This window comes from Rhinopithecus bieti, unplaced genomic scaffold (genome assembly GCF_001698545.2).
Source record: "Rhinopithecus bieti isolate Rb0 unplaced genomic scaffold, ASM169854v2 scaffold_37314, whole genome shotgun sequence".
NCBI lineage: Eukaryota > Metazoa > Chordata > Mammalia > Primates > Cercopithecidae > Rhinopithecus > Rhinopithecus bieti.
The window spans coordinates 1,097,930-1,117,400 of NW_016816196.1; the positions used below are offsets into that span (position 1 = coordinate 1,097,930).

General features: G+C 38.3%; 1 protein-coding gene across 1 annotated transcript in view; it reads right to left on the reverse strand.

The window, feature by feature from the left end:
• The window catches only part of PPIG (peptidylprolyl isomerase G), a 31,601-nt gene extending 17,263 nt beyond the window's left edge, over positions 1 to 14,338 (reverse strand). Inside the window, 3 exon segments of the mRNA XM_017854480.1 lie at positions 13,577 to 13,705; positions 13,708 to 13,715; positions 13,805 to 14,338. Of these exon segments, the coding sequence (XP_017709969.1) occupies positions 13,577 to 13,705; positions 13,708 to 13,715; positions 13,805 to 13,848 (181 nt within the window). The 5' untranslated portion in view covers positions 13,849 to 14,338.
• Between the last annotated feature and the right edge of the window lie 5,133 nt (positions 14,339 to 19,471).

Here is a 19,471-nt window from a genome sequence, read left to right on the forward strand (position 1 = left end):
AAAAAAAAAAAAAAAAAAAAAAATCTACTTATGTATGCTAAACTAATAAACCTGAGGGATATGCAGGGGCGAAAATCAAATTTTAGGAAATCTAACAAAGAAATTCATAATGAAATAAAACATTAAAATTGTGCAAGCAAAATAAAAATACTACACTTAAACATAAAATATACTTGTTAAAATATGGTAACTCTTTACCCCACAATTAACAAATCTTTAATTACCAGCTCTGATTTCTATTTATTTTCCACTGAGATTCTTTCCTATGAGAAATACATCGCAGTTGATATACTTTAAAAGCAAGCCCATTTAGTATTTGAAATTAAAAAACAAAAAAACAAAAAGCAACCCCATTGGCTAGGGGCATGGCTTCTCACACCTGTAATCCCAGCACTTTGGGAGGCTGAGGGGGGAGAATCACTTGACCCTGGGAGGTCGCCGGGGGTATGGTGTCTCACACCTGTAATCCCAGCACTTTGGGAGGCCAAGGAGGGAGAATTACTTGAGGTCGAGGCTGCAGTGAGCCATGACTGCACCACTACATTCTAGCTTGGGGAACAGAGTGAGAACCTGTCTCCAAAACAACAAAAAACCATACCACACAACAGCAAGCCCACTTACCAAGTGTATTAAATACATTTCATAAACAATGATTTAATTTACACATCGCTTTTGAAGAGAACATTTTAGTGAAGCAAGATAACATGATAAAATGAAAAGTACAGGTGCAGTGGTTCATGCCTGTAATCCTACCACTTTGGGAGGCCAAGGCTGGTGGATAGGTTGAGGTCAGGAGTTCGAGACCAGCCTGACCAACATGGAGAAACCCGTCTCTACTAAAAATACAAATATTAGCTGAGTGTGGTAGAGGGTACCTGTAATCCCAGCTACTCGGGAGACTGAGGCAGAGAATCTCTTGAACCGGGAGGCAGAGGTTGCAGTGAGCTGAGATTGCGTCACTGCACTCCAGCCTGGGAGACAGACTGAGATTCTGTTTCAAAAATAAATAAATAAATAAAAAGTTTCTCTCTTTTGATATTTGGCAAATTTAATTTACGTTCCTTTTCGTGTAAGTCTGCTCAGAAAAAAAATGAGAGAAAATAATTGAGAAAGAGATGGCATTAAAGGACAGAAGGGTAAAAAGGTAAAAAATTAGGAGACATCACAATATCAATATTGATTCTGTAAGACTGTGGCTTGAGTTTCAAAGTGTGTGCTAAACTATATTTTAAAATATGATTAAGGGATATGAGAATATGACTGAAACTGTATCCTTCTCAAAGTCACAAGTATTATTTAACTGAACAGTATTATCGATATACATAGTCAACGTAATGTCAGTACATGGAGATGAAGAGCCATGGTCCCTGGTACTGATCCGTCACGTTAGGAACCAGGTCATATAGCAGAAGGTGAGTGGCAGGCAAGCAAGCCTTACCACTGGAGCTCCACCTCCTGTCAGATCAGCGAAGGCATTAGATTCTTAAAGGAGCACAAACCCTATTGTGAACTGTGCATGCGAGGGATCTAGGCTGAGCACTCCTTATGAAACGCTAATGCCTGATGATCTGAGGTGGAACAGTTTCATTCTGAAACCATTCCCTAAACCCTGATGAAATAAAGACATTTTCAGAAAACTAGAATAATTTGTCACCAAGAGACCTAACCTTAAAAAAAAAAAAATTGGTTAAAGGAAGTTCTCCAAAGAGAAAGGAAATAGCAGGAGGCAGCTTGAACTTCAGAAAGGAAGAACAAAAGAATGGTAAGTAATAGGGGCTTTGTAAAGGAATCAACAATCAGTTCAGATAAAAAGAAACATAAATAGCTCTTAAGGAGACACGAACATCACACTCCTCAGAGAAATGCTAACTGAAAGTAGCATTTGTTAAAAAAAAATTCATTAGGCTGGCAAAGGTGAAACACTTTACAATAATAAGTAGTTTTATACAGGGTTTAGGGCAACTTATCCTCTTATATTCTGGTAGCAGTGTCTACCAAATTACAAATACACGACCTCTGTAAACTGGCAATTCTATTTCCAGGAAATTCATTCTACATGATCAACATTCATACACACGTGGAATAATGTACAAAATGTGAGAATGGAAACTCACTGAAAGAGATTTTCACTGATTATCCTTTTACACTCTCTAAATTTTGAACCAAATAAATGTATTAAATTTTTAAAAATAGGGTACAAAGTTTCAGTTAAGACAGGAAGAATAAGTTGGGTGACATCTACTTTCATAGCATGGTGAGAACAGTTAATAACAATGTATTGTACATTTCAAAATTCCTGATAGTAAATTTCAAATTTCTGACCACAAAAACATTACTTCAGGTGACAGCTATGTTAAATAGCTTGATTTAATCATTCTGCATTGTATACATGTATCATAACATCATGCTGTATACCATAAGTATATACAATAATTTCTCAATTATAATATTTTCAAATTAAAACTTTAAATTCCAAATATGGCAACAGCTGTTTTCAACTGACTCTTCAAAAAAACCTACTTCCGGCTGGGCGCGGTCGCTCAAGCCTGTAATCCCAGCACTTTGGGAGGCCAAGGCGGGCAGATCATGAGGTCAGAAGATCGAGACCATCCTGGCTAATATGGGGAAACCCCATCTCTACTAAAAATACAAAAAGAAATTAGCCGGGCACGGTGGCGGGCACCTCTAGTCCTAGCTACTCGGGAGGTTGAGGCAGGAGAATGGTGTGAACCAGGGAGGCGGAGCTTGCAGTGAGCCGAGATCTCGCCACTGCACTCCAGCCTGGGCGACAGAGTGAGACTCTGTCTCAAAAAAAAACAAAAACAAGGCCGGGGCGCCGGTGGGACTCAAGCCTGCCTCAATCCCAGCGACTTTGGTGAGGGCCGAGAATGGGGCATCGGATCACGACGGTCAGGACGTTCGAGACCATCCTGGCTAACACGGTGAAACCCCTTCTCTACTAAAAAATACAAAAAGCTAGCGGGCGAGGTGGCTGGCGCCGTAGGTCCCAAGCTACTCGGGAGGCTAAGGCAGGGAGAAATGGCGTAAAACCCGGGAGGTTGGAGCTTGGCAGTGAGCTGAGATCCGGCCACTGCACTCCAGGGACCGGGCGACAGAGCGAGACTCCGTTTTTTTTTTCTCAAAAAAAAAAAAAAAAACAAAAACAAATACAAAACAAAAAAAAAACCCTACTTCTTGCTTAACTACTTACACAAAATTGATTTCAGCATTTCTATTACAAGCATGTAAGTATCCTTAAGGTAAAATGAAATAAGTACTAACAGGCCGGGCTTGGTGGCTCAAGCCTGTAATCCCAGCACTTTGGGAGCCGAGACGGGCGGATCACGAGGGTTCAGGACGATCGAGACCATCCCTGGCTAAACACAGTGAAACCCGTCTTACTAAAAATACAAAAAACTAAGCCGGGCGTGGTGGGCGGGTGCCTGTAGTCCCAGCTACTCGAGATGGCTTGAGGCAGGAGAATGGCGTAAACCGAGGCGAGCTTGCAGTGAGCTGGATCCGGCACTGCCCTCCAGCCTGGGTGCAGAGCAAGACTCCGTCTCAAAAAAAAAAAAAAAAAAAAAGAAAGAAATAGTACTAACAGCAAAAACCACAATGCAAGTTAAGAATCCCATAATGGATGAAAAGGAATTACAGAGAGTTACTAATACAATCTCAACTCGGGGCCTATTTCTGGTTAAATTAGTTTAAAGATTACATAGTTTGCATTTATTAGGTTAGAATGATTTTCCCAAACATCTTCACTTGACCTTTACTTGGGCGTATGGTGTGATGTAACCTATAATTAGTTCACTGAACTACTAGTATAAATTAAGGTTAAAAAACCAAACTCCATTAGCTCACACCTGTAATCCCAGCACTCTGGAGGTCGGTTAGAAGGGATGGCTTGACCAGAAATTTGAGACCCACCTGGGCAACACAGCGAGACCCTGTTCTCCACCAAAAATACCCAAAAATTAGCCAGGTATGGCAATGACACCTGTAGTCCCCAGGCTATTTGGAAGGCTGAGGTGGGGAGGATGCCTGAACCCAGGAGTTTGAGGGTTGCAGTGAACTATGACTGAACCACTACACTCCAGCCTGGCAACAGAGCAAGGCACTGTCTCAAAAAAAAAAAAAAAAAAAAAAATTATAACAAAACAAAAAAAAACTCCAGAGTATTTTATTTGTAAAACCTAATGTAAGAAAATGCTGCTTTGTTTCTTGAGACCTACAGATTTACACCAATAAATTTCACTTGAAATCTTGAAAATGAAGCGAATTCTGAAATCACCATCAAAATAAGATTTGAAATAAAGAACAGAAGTATTCCTAAAATGGTCTTTAGACAATTTCATTTCACATTATGGGTCTCATCTCCTAAACTGTTTCTAAGTTTAACATCCCACTATTTTCCAATAAAAGTGCCAAAATTACTTTTAGAATAAGGACACTGAAATGGGACCCTGTCACCATAAAAATGAATCTCTAGTGGTGTTCTTCACTTGTCTCCTGAGTACAAGATTCACCAGCTGCTTCCTCTATTGTGCTATTCATTCTGTATTGCCAGGCAATCTGCCTCCTGCCATTTCTTCTCATACAACTACTTACCGCCATGTTGCCACAACTCTGTTCTTGTGTTTCTGTGTACTATGTAACATAGCAATCCTCTCATCTCTTAGTTCCATTATTGGTACGCTAAGCTTGTGGGAGTTATGTATACCCTACTTCTCAAGGTCACTGCCAAGATCTGATTTTTCACACAAAAAACTTGCAACCTCCAGCATAAATGGGTTAACAACTGCAGTGAACTCTGAAGAGCAGAGCATGATCTGAGGTCATGTCAGCTCCCGAAAAACCAGGAAATACCTTAATCTAGGTACTGGTCTGTGTTCTACCCTCCACTCTGACTTTTGACAGCCCTTTGCTGAGCCTCTACAGAGGATGTAGCTTTTATTAGCTTCCAGTGTTCCATCTCTGCATCTGCTGGAAGGTTTTTCTCCCTGACTTCGAATTTTCTCTGGCACACTCAAATAGTCACAAAAAGAAGGATCTCCAAGCTCAAAATTGCAAAGAGAGAAAGGCCCAGGAAGACTGATTGCCCAGACTCACAAAGACCATATACAGATGGACCAAGACAGTCAGATTTCTTCAGAAGTCTTTTTGTTTTCTTTCAGGAAGTTAAAAAAAAGAGGTGTAAATCTCTCATACAAGGTTTTAAATATAATGATGATAAATACCACAGTGTTACAATGCGTTTTGACTGTTTCCAATTATTTTAAGGAGGCCATCAAACTTACAAAGTGGATGTAAGATATAGCTCTGCTTAAGATTATATAAGATGCATGACAAAATCTACCCTGAACAATGTTCTGAATGGTAACTGAAGGATTATGGAATAACAGGGGTCCAAGTGTGTGTTTTCAAACTAACGATCTTTTCCTCTTTTCACAGTATGATCCAGAACAGAGTAGGCATTGGAGGCCTGGCTCAAAACAAATCTGACCTTTTAGAAACTCCTGGGAAGATACATATTAATAAAGGGCCAATCAGGCTGGGCGCGGTGGCTCAAGCCTGTAATCCCAGCACTTTGGGAGGCCGAGACGGGTGAATCACAAGGTCAGGAGATCGAGACCATCCTGGCTAACACGGTGAAACCCCGTCTCTACTAAAAAAATACAAAAAACTAGCAGGGCGAGGTGGCGGGTGCCTGTAGTCCCAGCTACCCGGGAGGCTGAGGCAGGAGAATGGCGTGAACCCGGGAGGCGGAGCTTGCAGTGAGCTGAGATCCAGCCACTGCACTCCAGCCCGGGCAACAGAGTGAGACTCTGTCTCAAAAAAAAATAAAAAATAAAAAATACAGGGCCAATCTCAGATTGCTAAAACTGATAAGGGCAAGATGAGTTTGAGGGACATACAGTTGGATGTTAACATCAACTTTTAGCATAACTTCCTGGCCCCAATGGCATGGGCAAAACTATCATTTATTTCTTCAGATGACAACACATTATAAAGATGTAAGTAATATATAAAGAGCTACATTCATTTGCTTCCTCCGTTAGGCAAATATTCATGTCCTGCCCTTTTGGTAGCAAAAGCATCTTTACAACAAATTTATTAGAGAGTCTATGATTACTGTTCGTGGTTTAAAACGCAAACTTTTTTTTTTGTATTTTTAGTAGAGACAGGGTTTCACCATGTTGGCCAGGCTGGATTCAACCTCCTGACCTCAAGTGATCCATCTACCTCGGTCTCCCAAGTTGCTGGGATTACAGGCGTGAGCCAGCACCTGGCCAAAAACTCCTTTGTTACCTCAATCTCTTTCTGAATATATAAACCACACAGCATCCTTAACTTTATTTATTTATATATTTTTTAGAGCCGGGGCCTTGTTCTGTCACCTAGGCTGCAGCCTCGAACTCCTGGGCTCGAGTGATCCTCCTGCCTCAGCCTACCAAATAGCAGGGACTACAGACAGTTAATTAAAAAAAAAATTTTTTTTTTTTGGTAGAGAAGAGTCTCACAATGTTGCCCAGGCTGGTCTGAAACTCATGGGCTCAAGTGATCCTCCTGCTTCAGTTTCACAAAGTCCTGGGATTACAGGTGTTGGCCACTGTGCCTGGCCACTTAACTTTTATAAGGAGGCAACAGATCCTAACACAAGCGTCCTTAAAGACTAAAGTATTTTTTAAAAAAAAAATTAGTTGTCAAGTAGAGAATAAATGATGAAGATTTTCTAGATGACTTGGGAAGAATAATGCCTTAAGCTAAAATATTCCTACTGTACTAAAAACACTCTAAAGTTTAAACATCAGTAGGTTCAGGGTTTAGAAGTAACAAATATCATTACAGACTTTTTTTTAGTATTTTTAAAATGTAAATAATTGCATTTGTAGCACATTACTCAAAGATTCTCAACATCTCGTTTTTTACTGAATCTTCAAGAAAAAAGGCATACATTACACCTGTTGTTTGTAAAAAAGGATAATCGGTCTCATATATATCAAGAAATCCCATGAGCTGAAGCATACACCTGCAATAATTTATTGCAATAATTTACCTGCAAATATTTATTTGACATCACATGGAAGAAAATAAAATTAGCAGACTCAAAAATAGAATACAGACAAAAAAAAAATTTTTTTTTTAAATAATCATTTTGCCTTCTCTATGCCCATCTCGGGTGTTTTAAAATTAAAACAAAACAAAATGTACCTATTTCTAAACATTATAGAGGAAATCAGTACACCTAAAAAGTGAGATGAGAATGATCTACTTAGGGTAATTCTTAAGAAATTTTAAAGACATTTAAACTTTAATGAGTCAGTAACATATAACAGAAAAAGCTCTAATTCTCAAACTTGGGTTTGAGGTCTCTTTTCCTGACACAGTAAAGAACTTCATCTTCTTAATTATCTTTGTCTGTAAAATAGGGATATATAATACTACAGAGTTACTGTGAGAATCAGAAAGCATTATAGATGACTCTCAATGTGCTAACTCTAAGAAACTAATTACTGATATGATTATTCCCTAGATTAGTAAGAACAGAGTTAGTTTAAGGTTTTACTGCTTTCCATACAGGTTTGAAGGTAATGTCACTTCATTATTTTTAGAAAGTCAAGCCCATCATCTGTAATAAAATAGTATCAGCCACATATTTCAAGTATAAAGACTTAGGCCGGGTGCGGTGGCTCAAGCCTGTAATCCCAGCACTTTGGGAGGCCAAGACGGGCGGATCACGAGGTCAGGAGATCGAGACCATCCCGGCTAATACGGTGAAACCCCGTCTCTACTAAAAAATACAAAGAACTAGCCCGGCGAGGTGGCAGGCACCTGTAGTCCCAGCTACTCCGGAGGCTGAGGCAGGAGAATGGCGTAAACCCGGAAGGCGGAGCTTGCAGTGAGCTGAGATCCGGCCACTGCACTCCAGCCCGGGCGACAAAGCGAGACTCCGTCTCAAAAAAAAAAAAAAAAAAAAAAAAAAAAAAAAAAAAACAAATATAAAGACTTAAAATATTTAAAGTTCTTACCATTTCAGACAATATATCAAATTAGTCTTGTTAGCATCAAATGGTCTGGTCTAAATAAAAGAAGCTTCTCAAATATGTAGGATGCTTCTGAATCTAAGTAGTGCTTAAAGAAAAAATAATTTATTCCCTTAAAGTTTCTCAATCTATCTTCCTCTCTTCGATTGCCATCTAGCCCCAGAGGCTCTTCCTCTAGAGTATTTACTTACTAGGTTATTCAGACAACTACAGTTAAAAAACAAACAAAAAACAAAAAACTGAGTGGAAGCAAAAGGGCAAATTACTGCCAATTAATAATCAGAAAAACTTAACTGACTTCATGGTAAACGAACAAAGTGAAAAGTAGGATAAAACACAGTTAAAAACACAAAATTGCCAAGAACACACAATGGGGAAAAGACAGGCTCTTCAATAAACAGTGCTGGAACAACTAGATATCCACATGTAAAATAACAAAACAGATCCTTATAATGCATATAAAAATCAACTAAAAATAGTTTAATGACTTAAACATAAGACTTGCAACTGCAAAACCACTAAAAGAAAACACACAGAAAAGCTCCATGACATTGGTTTGAGCAATGATTTTCTGGATATGACCCCAAAACCACAGGCAACAAAAAGCAAAAATAGACAAATGGGATTACATCAAACTAATAGGGTTCCACACAGCCAAAGAAACAATCAACAGAGTGAAGATACAACCTCTGGAATGGAAGAAAATATTTGCAAACCATACATCTGACAATGGGTTAATATCCAAAATATATAAGGAATGCAAACAACTCATCAGGAAGAAAACAACCTGATTTAAAAATGGGCAAAGGACCTGAAGAGACATTTCTCAAAAGAAGACATACAAATGGCCAACAAGTATATGGCAAAAATGCTCAATGTCACTGAACATCAAAGGAATGCAAATTAAAACTACGAGATGGCACCTCATACCTGTTACGATGGCTATTATGAAAAAAAAAAGAACAAAAACAAGGGAGAGGATGTGAAGAAAAGGACACTCTTGTAAACTGTTGGTGGGAATGTAAATCAGTATAGCCATTATTAGAAAACCGAATGAAGGCTCCTCAAAAAATCAGAAATAGAAAGAGGGCATTACATAATGGTAAAGGGATCAATGCAGTAAGAAGAGCTAACTATCCTAAATACATATGCACCAATACAGGAGCACCCAGATTCATAAAGCAAGCTCTCAGAGACCTACAAAGAGACTTAGACTCCCACATAATAATAGTGGAAGACTTAAATACCCCACTGTCAATATTAGACAGATCAATGAGACAGAAAATTAACAAGGATATTCAGGACTTCAACTAGCTCTGCCAAGTGAACCTAACAGACATCTACAGAACTCTCCACCCCAAATCAACAGAATATATATTCTTCTCAGCACCACATCACACTCATTCTAAAACTGACCACATAATTGGAAGTAAAACACTCCTCAGCAAATGCAAAAGAACGGAAATAATAACAGTCAGTCTCTCAGACCACAGTGCAATCAAACTGGAACTCAAAATTAAGAAACTCACTCAAAACTGCACAATTACATGGAAACTGAACAACCTGCTCCTGAATGACTACTGGGTAAATAATGAAATTAAGGCAGAAATAAGTAAGTTCTTTGAAACCAATGAGAACAAAGACAATGTACCAGAATCTCTGGGACACAGCTAAGGCAGTGTTTAGAAGCAAATTTACAGCACTAAATGCCCACAAGAGAAAGCAGGAAAGATCTAAAATGGATATCCTAACATCAGAATTAAAAGAACTAGAGAAACAAATTCAAAAGCTAGCATGAGAGGAGAAATATCTAAGATCAGAGCAGAACTGAAGGAAATAGAGAAACAAAAAACCCTTTAAAAAAAAAATCAATGAATCCAGGAGCCGGTTTTTTGAAAAGATTAACAAAATAGATTCTGGCTAGACGTCTGCTAGCCAGACTAAGAGGAAAAGAGAGAAAAATCAAATAGACACAACAAGAAATGATAAAAGGGAGGTCACCACTGATCCCACAGAAATACAAACCACCATCAGAGAATACTATAAACACCTCTACACAAATACACTAGAAAATCTAGAAGAAATGGATAAATTCCCAGACATATACACCCTAAGACTAAACCAGCAAGAAGTCGAATTCCTGAATAGACCAATAACAAGTTCTGAAATTGAGGCAGTAATTAATAGCTTACCAACCAAAAAAAGCCCAGGACCAGATGGATTCACAGCCGAATTCTACCAGAGGTACAAAGAGGGGCTGGTACCATTCCTTCTGAAACTATTCCAAAAAAGGGACTCCTCCCTAACTCATTTTATGAGGCCGACATCATCCTGATACCAAAGCCTGGCAGACACAAGAAAAAAAGAAAATTTCAGGACAATATTCCTGATGAACATTGATGGGAAAATCCTCAATAAAATACCGGCAAACCGAATCCAGCAGCACATCAGAAAGCTTATCCACCACGATGAAGTCAGCTTCACTTCTGGGATGCAAGAATGGTTCAACATACATAAATCAATAAACGTAATCCATCACATAAACAGAACCAATGACTAAAACCACATGATTATCTCAATAGATGCAGAAAAGGCCTTCAATAAAATTCAACAGCCCTTCATGCTGAAAACTGTCAGTAAACTAGGTATTGATGAAACATATCTCAAAATAATAAGAGCTACTTATGACAAACCCACAGCTAATATCATACTGAATGGACAAAAGCTGGAAGCATTCCCTTTGCAAACAAGGATGCCCTCTCTCACCACTCCCATTCAACGTAGTATTGAAAGTTCTGGCCAGGATGATCAGGCAAGAGAAGGAAATAAAGGGTATTCAAATAGGAAGAGAGGAAGTCAAACTGTCTGTTTGCAGATGACATAATTGTATATTTAGAAAACCCCATCGTCTCAGCCCAAAATCTCCTTAAGCTGATAACCAACTTCAGCAAAGTCTCAGTATACAAAATCAATGTGCAAAAATCACAAGCATTCCTATACACCAATAACACACAAACAGAGAGCCAAATCATGAATGAACTCCCATTCACAATTGCTACAAAGAGAATAAAATACCTAGGAACACAACTTACACGGAATGTGAAGGACCTCTTCAAAGAGAACTACAAACCACTGCTCAAGGAAATAAGAGAGGACACAAATGGAAAAACATTTCATGCTTATGGACAGTAAGAATCAATATCGTGAAAATGGTCACACTGCCCAAAGTAATTTATAGATTCAATGCTATCTCCATCAAGCTACAATTGACTTTCTTCACAGAATCAGAAAAAAACTGCTTTAAATTTCATATGGAACCAAAACAGAGCCTGTAGAGCCAAGACAATCCTAAGGAAAAAGAACAAAGCTGGAGGCATCACGCTACCTGACTTCAAACTATACTGCAAGGCTACAGTAACCAAAACAGCATGGTACTGCTACCAAAATGGATATATAGATCTATGAAACAGAACAGAGGCCTCCGAAATAATGTCACACATCTACAACCATCTGATCTTTGACAAATCTGACAAAAACAAGCAATGGGAAAAGGATTTCCTATTTAGTAAATGGTGTTGGGAAAACTGGCTAGCCATATGCGAAAAACTGAAACTGGACTCCTTCCTTACACATTATACAAAAATTAACTCAAGAGATAGATTAAAGACTTAAACATAAGACCTAAAATCATAAAAACCCTAGAAGAAAACCTAGGCAATACCATTCAGGATATAGGCATGGGCAAAGATTTCATGACTAAAACACCAAAAACAATGGCAACAAAAGCCAAAATTGACAAATGGTATCTAATTAAACTAAAGAGCTTCTGCACAGCAAAAGAAGCTATCATCAGAGTGAACAGGCAACCTATAGAACGGGAGAACATTTTTGCTATCTATCCATCTGACAAAGAGCTAATATCCAGAATCTACAAAGAACTTAAACAAACTTACAAGAAAAAAACAAACAACGCCATCAAAAAGCAGGTGAAGGATATCAACAGACACTTCTCAAAAGAAGACATTTATGTGGCCAACAAACCTGAAAAAAAAAAAGCTAATCATCACTGGTCATTAGAGAAAAGCAAATCAAAACCACAATGAGATACCATCTCATGCCAGTTAGAACGGTGATCATTAAACAGTCAGGAAACAACAGATGCTGGAGAGGATGTGGAGAAACAGGAACACCATTACACTGTTGGTGGGAGCATAAATTAGTTCAACCATTGTGGAAGACAGTGTGGCAATTTCTCAAGGATCTAGAACCAGAAATACCATTTGACACAGCAATCCCATTACTGGGTATATACCNTAATGTAGATGATGGGCTGATGGGTTCAGCAAACCACCATGCCATATGAATACCTATGTAACAAACCGGCATGTTCTGCACATGTATCCCAGAACTTAAAGTATAATAATAAAAAGAAATTAAAAATAGAACTTGCACATGATCCAGAAATCCCACTACTGGATATATATCCAAAGGAAATGAGATCAGTGTGTTGAAGAGATATCTGCACTCTCATGTTCACTGCTGCATTATTCACAATAGCTAAGATACGGAATCAACCTGTTTCCACCAACAGATGAATGGATTTTTTAAAAAATGTGGTTTATATACACAATGGAATACTATTCAGCCTGTCATCTGGAGCAACATGAATGAACCCAGAGGAAGTTATGTTATATGAAATAAGCCAGGCACAAAAGGACGAATACCATATGATCTCATTTACATGTGGAATCTAAAAATGTTGAAGTCACAGAAGCAGAGAGAATAGTGGTTCCCATGGGATTAGAGAAGGGAATGTGTTGGACAAATGCTGGTAAAGGATATAAAATTTCAGTTAGCTCAGAGGAATGAGTTCAAGAATTCTACTGTATAACATGATGACTACAGCAAATAACAATGTACTGTATTCCTAAAAATCACTGGCCAGGTGCAGTGGCTCACACCTGTAATCCCAGCACTTTGGGAGGCTGAGACAGGCGGATCACAAGGTCAGGAGCTCGAGACCAGCCTGGCCAATATGGTGAAACCCCATCTCTACTAAAAATACAAAGGTGGCGGGCGCCTGTAGTCCCAGCTACTTGGGAGGCTGAGGCAGGAGAATTGCTTGAATCCAGGAGGCGGAAGTTGCAGTGGGCCAAGATCATGCCACTGCACTCCAAACTGGGTGACAGAGCGAGACTGTCTCAAAAAAAAAAAAAAAAAAAAAACCCCGCTAAGATGTTAAGAGTTCTCAACACAAAAAGGGGTAATTATGTGAGGCAATATATGTTAAGTATCGCAATTTAGCCATTCCACAATGTATACATACTTCAAAACACCATATTGTTCACAGTAAGTATATACAATTTTTGTCAACTTAAAAAAGTAAAAAATAAAAGCACAGAAATACATTTTAAAACAAAAACCTCATTTTTATATCAGCTTGAGTATGAATTTCATGCCAACTATTTAGAGTGTCTCTGCTTATTTTGTATGTGTAAGTATTCTTAGAAATATGTACTTCGTTTTACCTTTAGATTTGGGAATCAGCTCTCCACAACTGAGTATCCGTACCTCCGCAAACGGTTTGCTAGCTGCATCTGTTTTCTGGTTTTCAATCTCTCTTACAACTTCTTGGCCAGAGATTACTTGCCCAAAACAACATGATGCCTAAAGTGTCAAGTAAAATTATTAAATAAAAGCTTCTTATTTCACGGTTAATTTAAAACAGATTGTAAAATAAACAAAATAATCTTTACCCATCTAAATGAGGAGTTGGTTTCGTTGTTCTTTTGGAAGTCATCAGATAGAAGAATAAAACAAAGTCAGAGAAAACAAAGTTAGCATCTCTAAAAGAAAAGAAAATAACTGTATTGGAAACAAAGTTGAAAACAAAGACATCAACTGCTATCTTAATATAATCATATTACCTCAATCTTAAGGAGAACCGAAGGCAAAATGCTTTCCACATAATGTATTTACCAAACTTGTTCCAATTATAAAAGCAATACCTACTTACTGCTGAAAACTTTTATGTAACTAAAATAGACATTTCAGTGTTATTTCTATCCATTCATGTTTCTTGCACTTGAGTTCTTACTGAATAGTCATAATTGTATAATGTTCTACTACGCAGACATATCAAAATTTATGAAACAATTCCACCAGTGTATGAGTTTAACCATAATGCTTTTCAACCTTAACATTTTAAACAGTTAAGCACAGACTATATTCTTATGGTCCTCAGACATATACTGTTGGACTTGAAGAGAAATGGTTCATATCGTGTTTATAAGTTTTTTTTATTTTTTTGGTTTAGAGACAGGGTCTCATGCTGTTGTCCAGGCTGCAGTGCGCTGGCACAACCTTGGTTCACTGCATCCTCAACATTCTGGGCTCAAGCTATCATCCTGCCTCAGCATCCTGAGTAGCTGGGACTATAGGTGCACGCCAGCATGCCTGGCTAATTTTTGTATTTTTTGTAGAGACGGGTCTCACTATGTTGCCCAGGCTAATCTCAAACGTGGGTTCAAGCGATCCTCCCACTTTGACCTTTGAAAGTGCTGGGATTACAAGTATGAGTCACTGTGCCCAGCTGAGTGTTTACAAGTTCTTTAATCACCTGCAAGAGATCTGGATTAAGAATTGGGACAAAAATTAAAATAAGCATTTTTTGGCAAATGAAGTTTTTTAAAAAAATCCCATCCCCCCACCATCAACCATAAAGCTACGTAGGTAAGAAGGCTGCTACTCAAATAAGTACTAAAAACACTGGTATGAAAATTAAAGATTAGCATTTTATAAGATTTGTTATTTTAAAAAAACCTTATCAAAAAGCTATTAGAAATTTGAAAAAAGCAGCATAATTTATGCTAATCTTTGATTAAAGCATGTACAATACCACTGAAAACATTATAACCTATACCTGAATTTTTAGGTTTACCTAACTATAAAATTAATGACCTACTATTGTTTCTTATTGTAACATTATACTCACTTCAACTCACTAAAATCACCTAGAAATGTAAAAACCTAGGTGTACACTATGTGTATTCATATAACATGTTACAGTCACAATGCATATATATGATTTGCATTTAGACATAGTTGTTCCCCACTTCACTGATAACTTTATTTGCAAGTCTGCCTGCTCACTAAAACTTATTTGTAATCCCAAAATTAAAAAATTACAGCTTGTGGTGCTTTCATGGTAATTTGCAGATACACACAGAGTGGCAAATAAGTGTGCTGGCAAGGACGTGGAAAAATAAAAACTCCTGTACATTGCTAATTGGAATGTAGAATGGTGCAACCACTATGGAAAACAGTATGGAAGTTTCTCAAAAAGCTAAAAGGAGTATGACCATATAACCCACCAATTCACTCCTAGGTATATATTCAAAAGAACTAAAAAAAGAAACTCAAATGCCAATGCTCACTGCAGCAGTATTCACAATAGTCAAAATATGAAAACAAGTCAAATGTCCACTAACAGATGAATCAAGAAATATGGTATATACATATAGCGGAGTATTACTCAGCCATAAAAAAAAAAAAGAGTTCAGGCCAGGCGCGGTGGCTCACACCTGTAATCCCAGCACTTTCGGAGGCCACGGCAGGCGGATCATGAGGTCAGGAGATCAAGACCATCCTGGCTAACAAGGTGAAATCCCGTCTCTACTAAAAATACAAAAATTAGCGAGGCATGGTGGTGGGCCCCTGTAGTCCCAGTTACTCGGAAGGCTGAGGCAGAAGAATGGCGTGAACCCGGGAGGTGGAGCTTGCAGTGAGCCAAGATTGCACTCTAGGCTGGGCAACAGAGCAAGATTTCATCTCAAAAAAAAAAAAATGGAGTTCTGATACATGCTACAATATAAATAAACCTTGGAAACATTAAGTGAAACAAGTCAGATACAAAAGGATAAAAATTGTGGGATTCCACTTAAATAAAATATTCAAACAGGCAAATTCATAGAAGTTACCAGGGATGGGGGGAAAGGGGAAATGGTACAGAGTCTCTGCAACAATGAAACAATTCTGGAAATAGTGGTGATGGTTGTACAACACTGTGAATACACATGACTTGCCCAGTGGCTCACACCTATAATCCTAGCACTTTGGGAGGCTGAGGCAGTGGGATGACTTGAGCCTAGGAGTTTGAGGCTGCAGTGAGCTATGACTGTGCCACTGCACTCTAGCTTGGGCAACAGAGCAAGACTTTGTCTCAAAAAAATAAATAACTATAAACAAGACTGAACTGTACACTTACAAATGGTTAAAATGGCAAATCTTCTATATGTTATAGCACAAAAAAAATTTTTTTAAGACTGAAGCTCTCTAAAAATTGAAGTTATTTCCTTTAGAAAACAGAACACAGAAGAAGGGTTACCTATGAAATAGGACGATATGAGGAGAAACCAACATTTAGAGGGAAGATTCTGAGAATATATATGAAGGATTATATGAACTTAACACAGGAGTTTTGGTTAGCACAGGAAAGATTTTATTCAAAAGAGGAAAATAAATTATAATACTCTGTTGAGAATGTGGTGAAATTAGCATTTACATACTACTGGTGCTACAGTAAACTATCCTTTCCTTTTGAAAATCAACATAACAAGGCTGGGCACAGTGGCTCACGCCTGTAATCCCAGCACTTTGGGAGGTCGAGGCAGGTAGATCACCTGAGGTTGGGAGTTCAAGACCAGCCTGACCAACATGGAGAAACCCCGTCTCTACTAAAAATACAAAATTAGCCAGGCATGGTGGTGCATGCCTGTAATCCCAGCTACTCGAGAGACTGAGGCAGGAGAATCACTTGAACCTGGGAGGCGGAGGTTGCGGTGAGCCGAGATGGTGCCATTACACTCCAGCCTGGGCAAAAAGAGCGAAACTCTGTCTCAAAAAAAAAAAAAGTCAACATAACAATATACATGGAAAGCCTTAAAAAATGTGTAAATAGTTCATTAAACTTCTTAAATATTAAAACTGCATCAAATGATAGGCACAACAATGTTCACTGAAGCAGTTTAAAAAACAGGAAACAAATCGAATGTCCCAAAATAAGATTAATAATGCATAGTACATTCAAGCAAGAGATTAACATGTAGCCATTAAAAAGCTAATATTTAGTGATGTACAGAGATTTACATTATAGACAAAAGTTGATCATAGAGCAACACTCTATAAATATTTTTAATGCATAGAAAGATGCTCTGGGGATGGGATTTTTGTGTGTGTGGCTTATCTGTGTTTTGTTTTCTTTCTTTCTTTATTTTTTTTTACAATGAAGAGGTAATTATAAGTTGTTTTGTTTGTTTCTGAGACGGAGTCTTGCTCTGTAGCCCAGGCTGGAGTGTAGTGGCACAACCCTGCCTCATTGCAACCTCTACCTTCCTGCCCCAGCCTCCCGAGTGGCTGGGATTACAGGTGCCCGCAACCACACCCAGCTAATTTTTGTATTTTACTAGAGACGGGGTTTCACCATGTTGGCCAGGCTGGTCTCGAACACCTGACCTCAAGTGATCCACCCACCTCGGCTTCCCAAAGTGCTGGGATTATAGGAGTGAGCCACTGCACCCAGCCATAAATTGTTTTGTTTAAAAAGAAAATCAGAGAGATCCACATTATGTGCAATTGGTTGAATAAACTATGGTATACACAAACAATAGAGTACTATGCAGCTGCAAAAAAGAATAAAAATGATCTCTATAAACTGTTATGGAGTGTTTTAAGGATATACTGTTAAGTGAAGAGTGAAACAGTATACACGGTATGCCATCTACGGTATAAGAAAGGGAAAGTGAGAAAATGTATACATGTATTTGCTTATGTTTACAAACGGACATACAGGAAGATAAACTGGAAATTAGGTTGGTTATTAACATGGATAGATGGAACTAGGGTGAAAAAAAACAAGGAAATGGGAATGAAGTGGAAGGGTTGGGTGAGAGAGACACTTCACAGTATTCTTTTTGTTTTGACTTCGGAAATGTTACTATTTCATAAACTTAAAAAATGCAAAAAAAAAGTCAAAACAAGGTAGGAAGGAGAACAAAATGAAATACAATCAGAAAGGAATAAACCTAACACATTTTGAGTGAATCACAAAACCAAAACAAGAAAGAACTAATTTAAGTCACTTTAAAACTTGGTGTTTAACTACCTACACTCAGTCTCAAAACAAAAAAAAGCATAAATAAATAGTGACCTCTAGTTAGCAGGTCCTTATTTACAGCAATATGGGACGGCAGTTGTTCATTCTAGGATTCAATAAGGGTCAGAAATGTTGAAGATAATCAGGGGCCAGATTTCTCACTGTTGAAGAGGTAACAAGTATGGAATAGGGAAACAATAGAATAATCCACATGGTGCTGACAGATTAAATTCCTCAGAGACCAAGAGAGTTCAAGGCTACTGAAGACAGCAAACCTGTACCCATAAGACAGGATTAAAAAAATAGGCATTACTGACAACAGGCCTAGTAACAATTTTTTTTTGTAGTCGGAATTGGAACTCCTTAGCATTTGGAGGTTACAAATAAATTTTAGCGAGAAGGTGAATTCTCAAATACAGAATCTATGAATAGTGAGAACTGACTGCATTTTATTCTTTGTAATTAAGTAATGTATGGAGAAATGCTCCATGTAAACATCTAGTTCCTCACTGAAATCACCCCTTTAAATTTAGCATCAATAGAAGATTCTTGCCTGAATCAGTCATTACTGTGATGATTACAAAATGGTGACTTTTCTAACTCCACCATTCCTTCTAAATTTATTAGCTGACATTCTAATAAGAGAACAGCTTCCCTTCTCTCTCATTATTTAATCATTTATTTATATCAATGTAGACTCCTGGTTCCTATTTGATCATAAACTGATATTACTGTTATTGATTTTAATGCTCAAATTATCCTAATTTGGCTAGTGGGAAACCTTTAACCTGGCTCCTGTGTTCTCTTGACAAGTCTCCATTATTTCAAAACATTAGCAGAACAATTTAACTTCCCCTCTATAACAATTTTCCCTCTTCAACAATTCTGTCCAGGTGCCATAGCTCACGTGTGTAATCCCAGCCTGGAGTCTCCAGCCTGGGCAACACATGGAGACCCCGTCTCTACAAAAAAAAAAAAAAAAAACTAGCTAGGTGTGGTGGCACACACCTGTAGTCCCATCTACTCGGAAGCCTGAAGTGGGGAGGATTCCTTGAGCCAGGGAGGTCAAGGCTGTGGTGAGCCGTGATTGCGCCACTGCACTCGCCTGGGTGACAGAGCAAGACCTTGTCTCAAAAACAACATAAAAACACAACAAAAAAATCAATTATTTGTTCCCTCTCCTTCAACAATTCCCTCCCTCGTAGATTCCTCTCCTATTTATTAGTAATCAACGGCAGGCACACAGAGAAATGGCAGACCAAAATGGGAT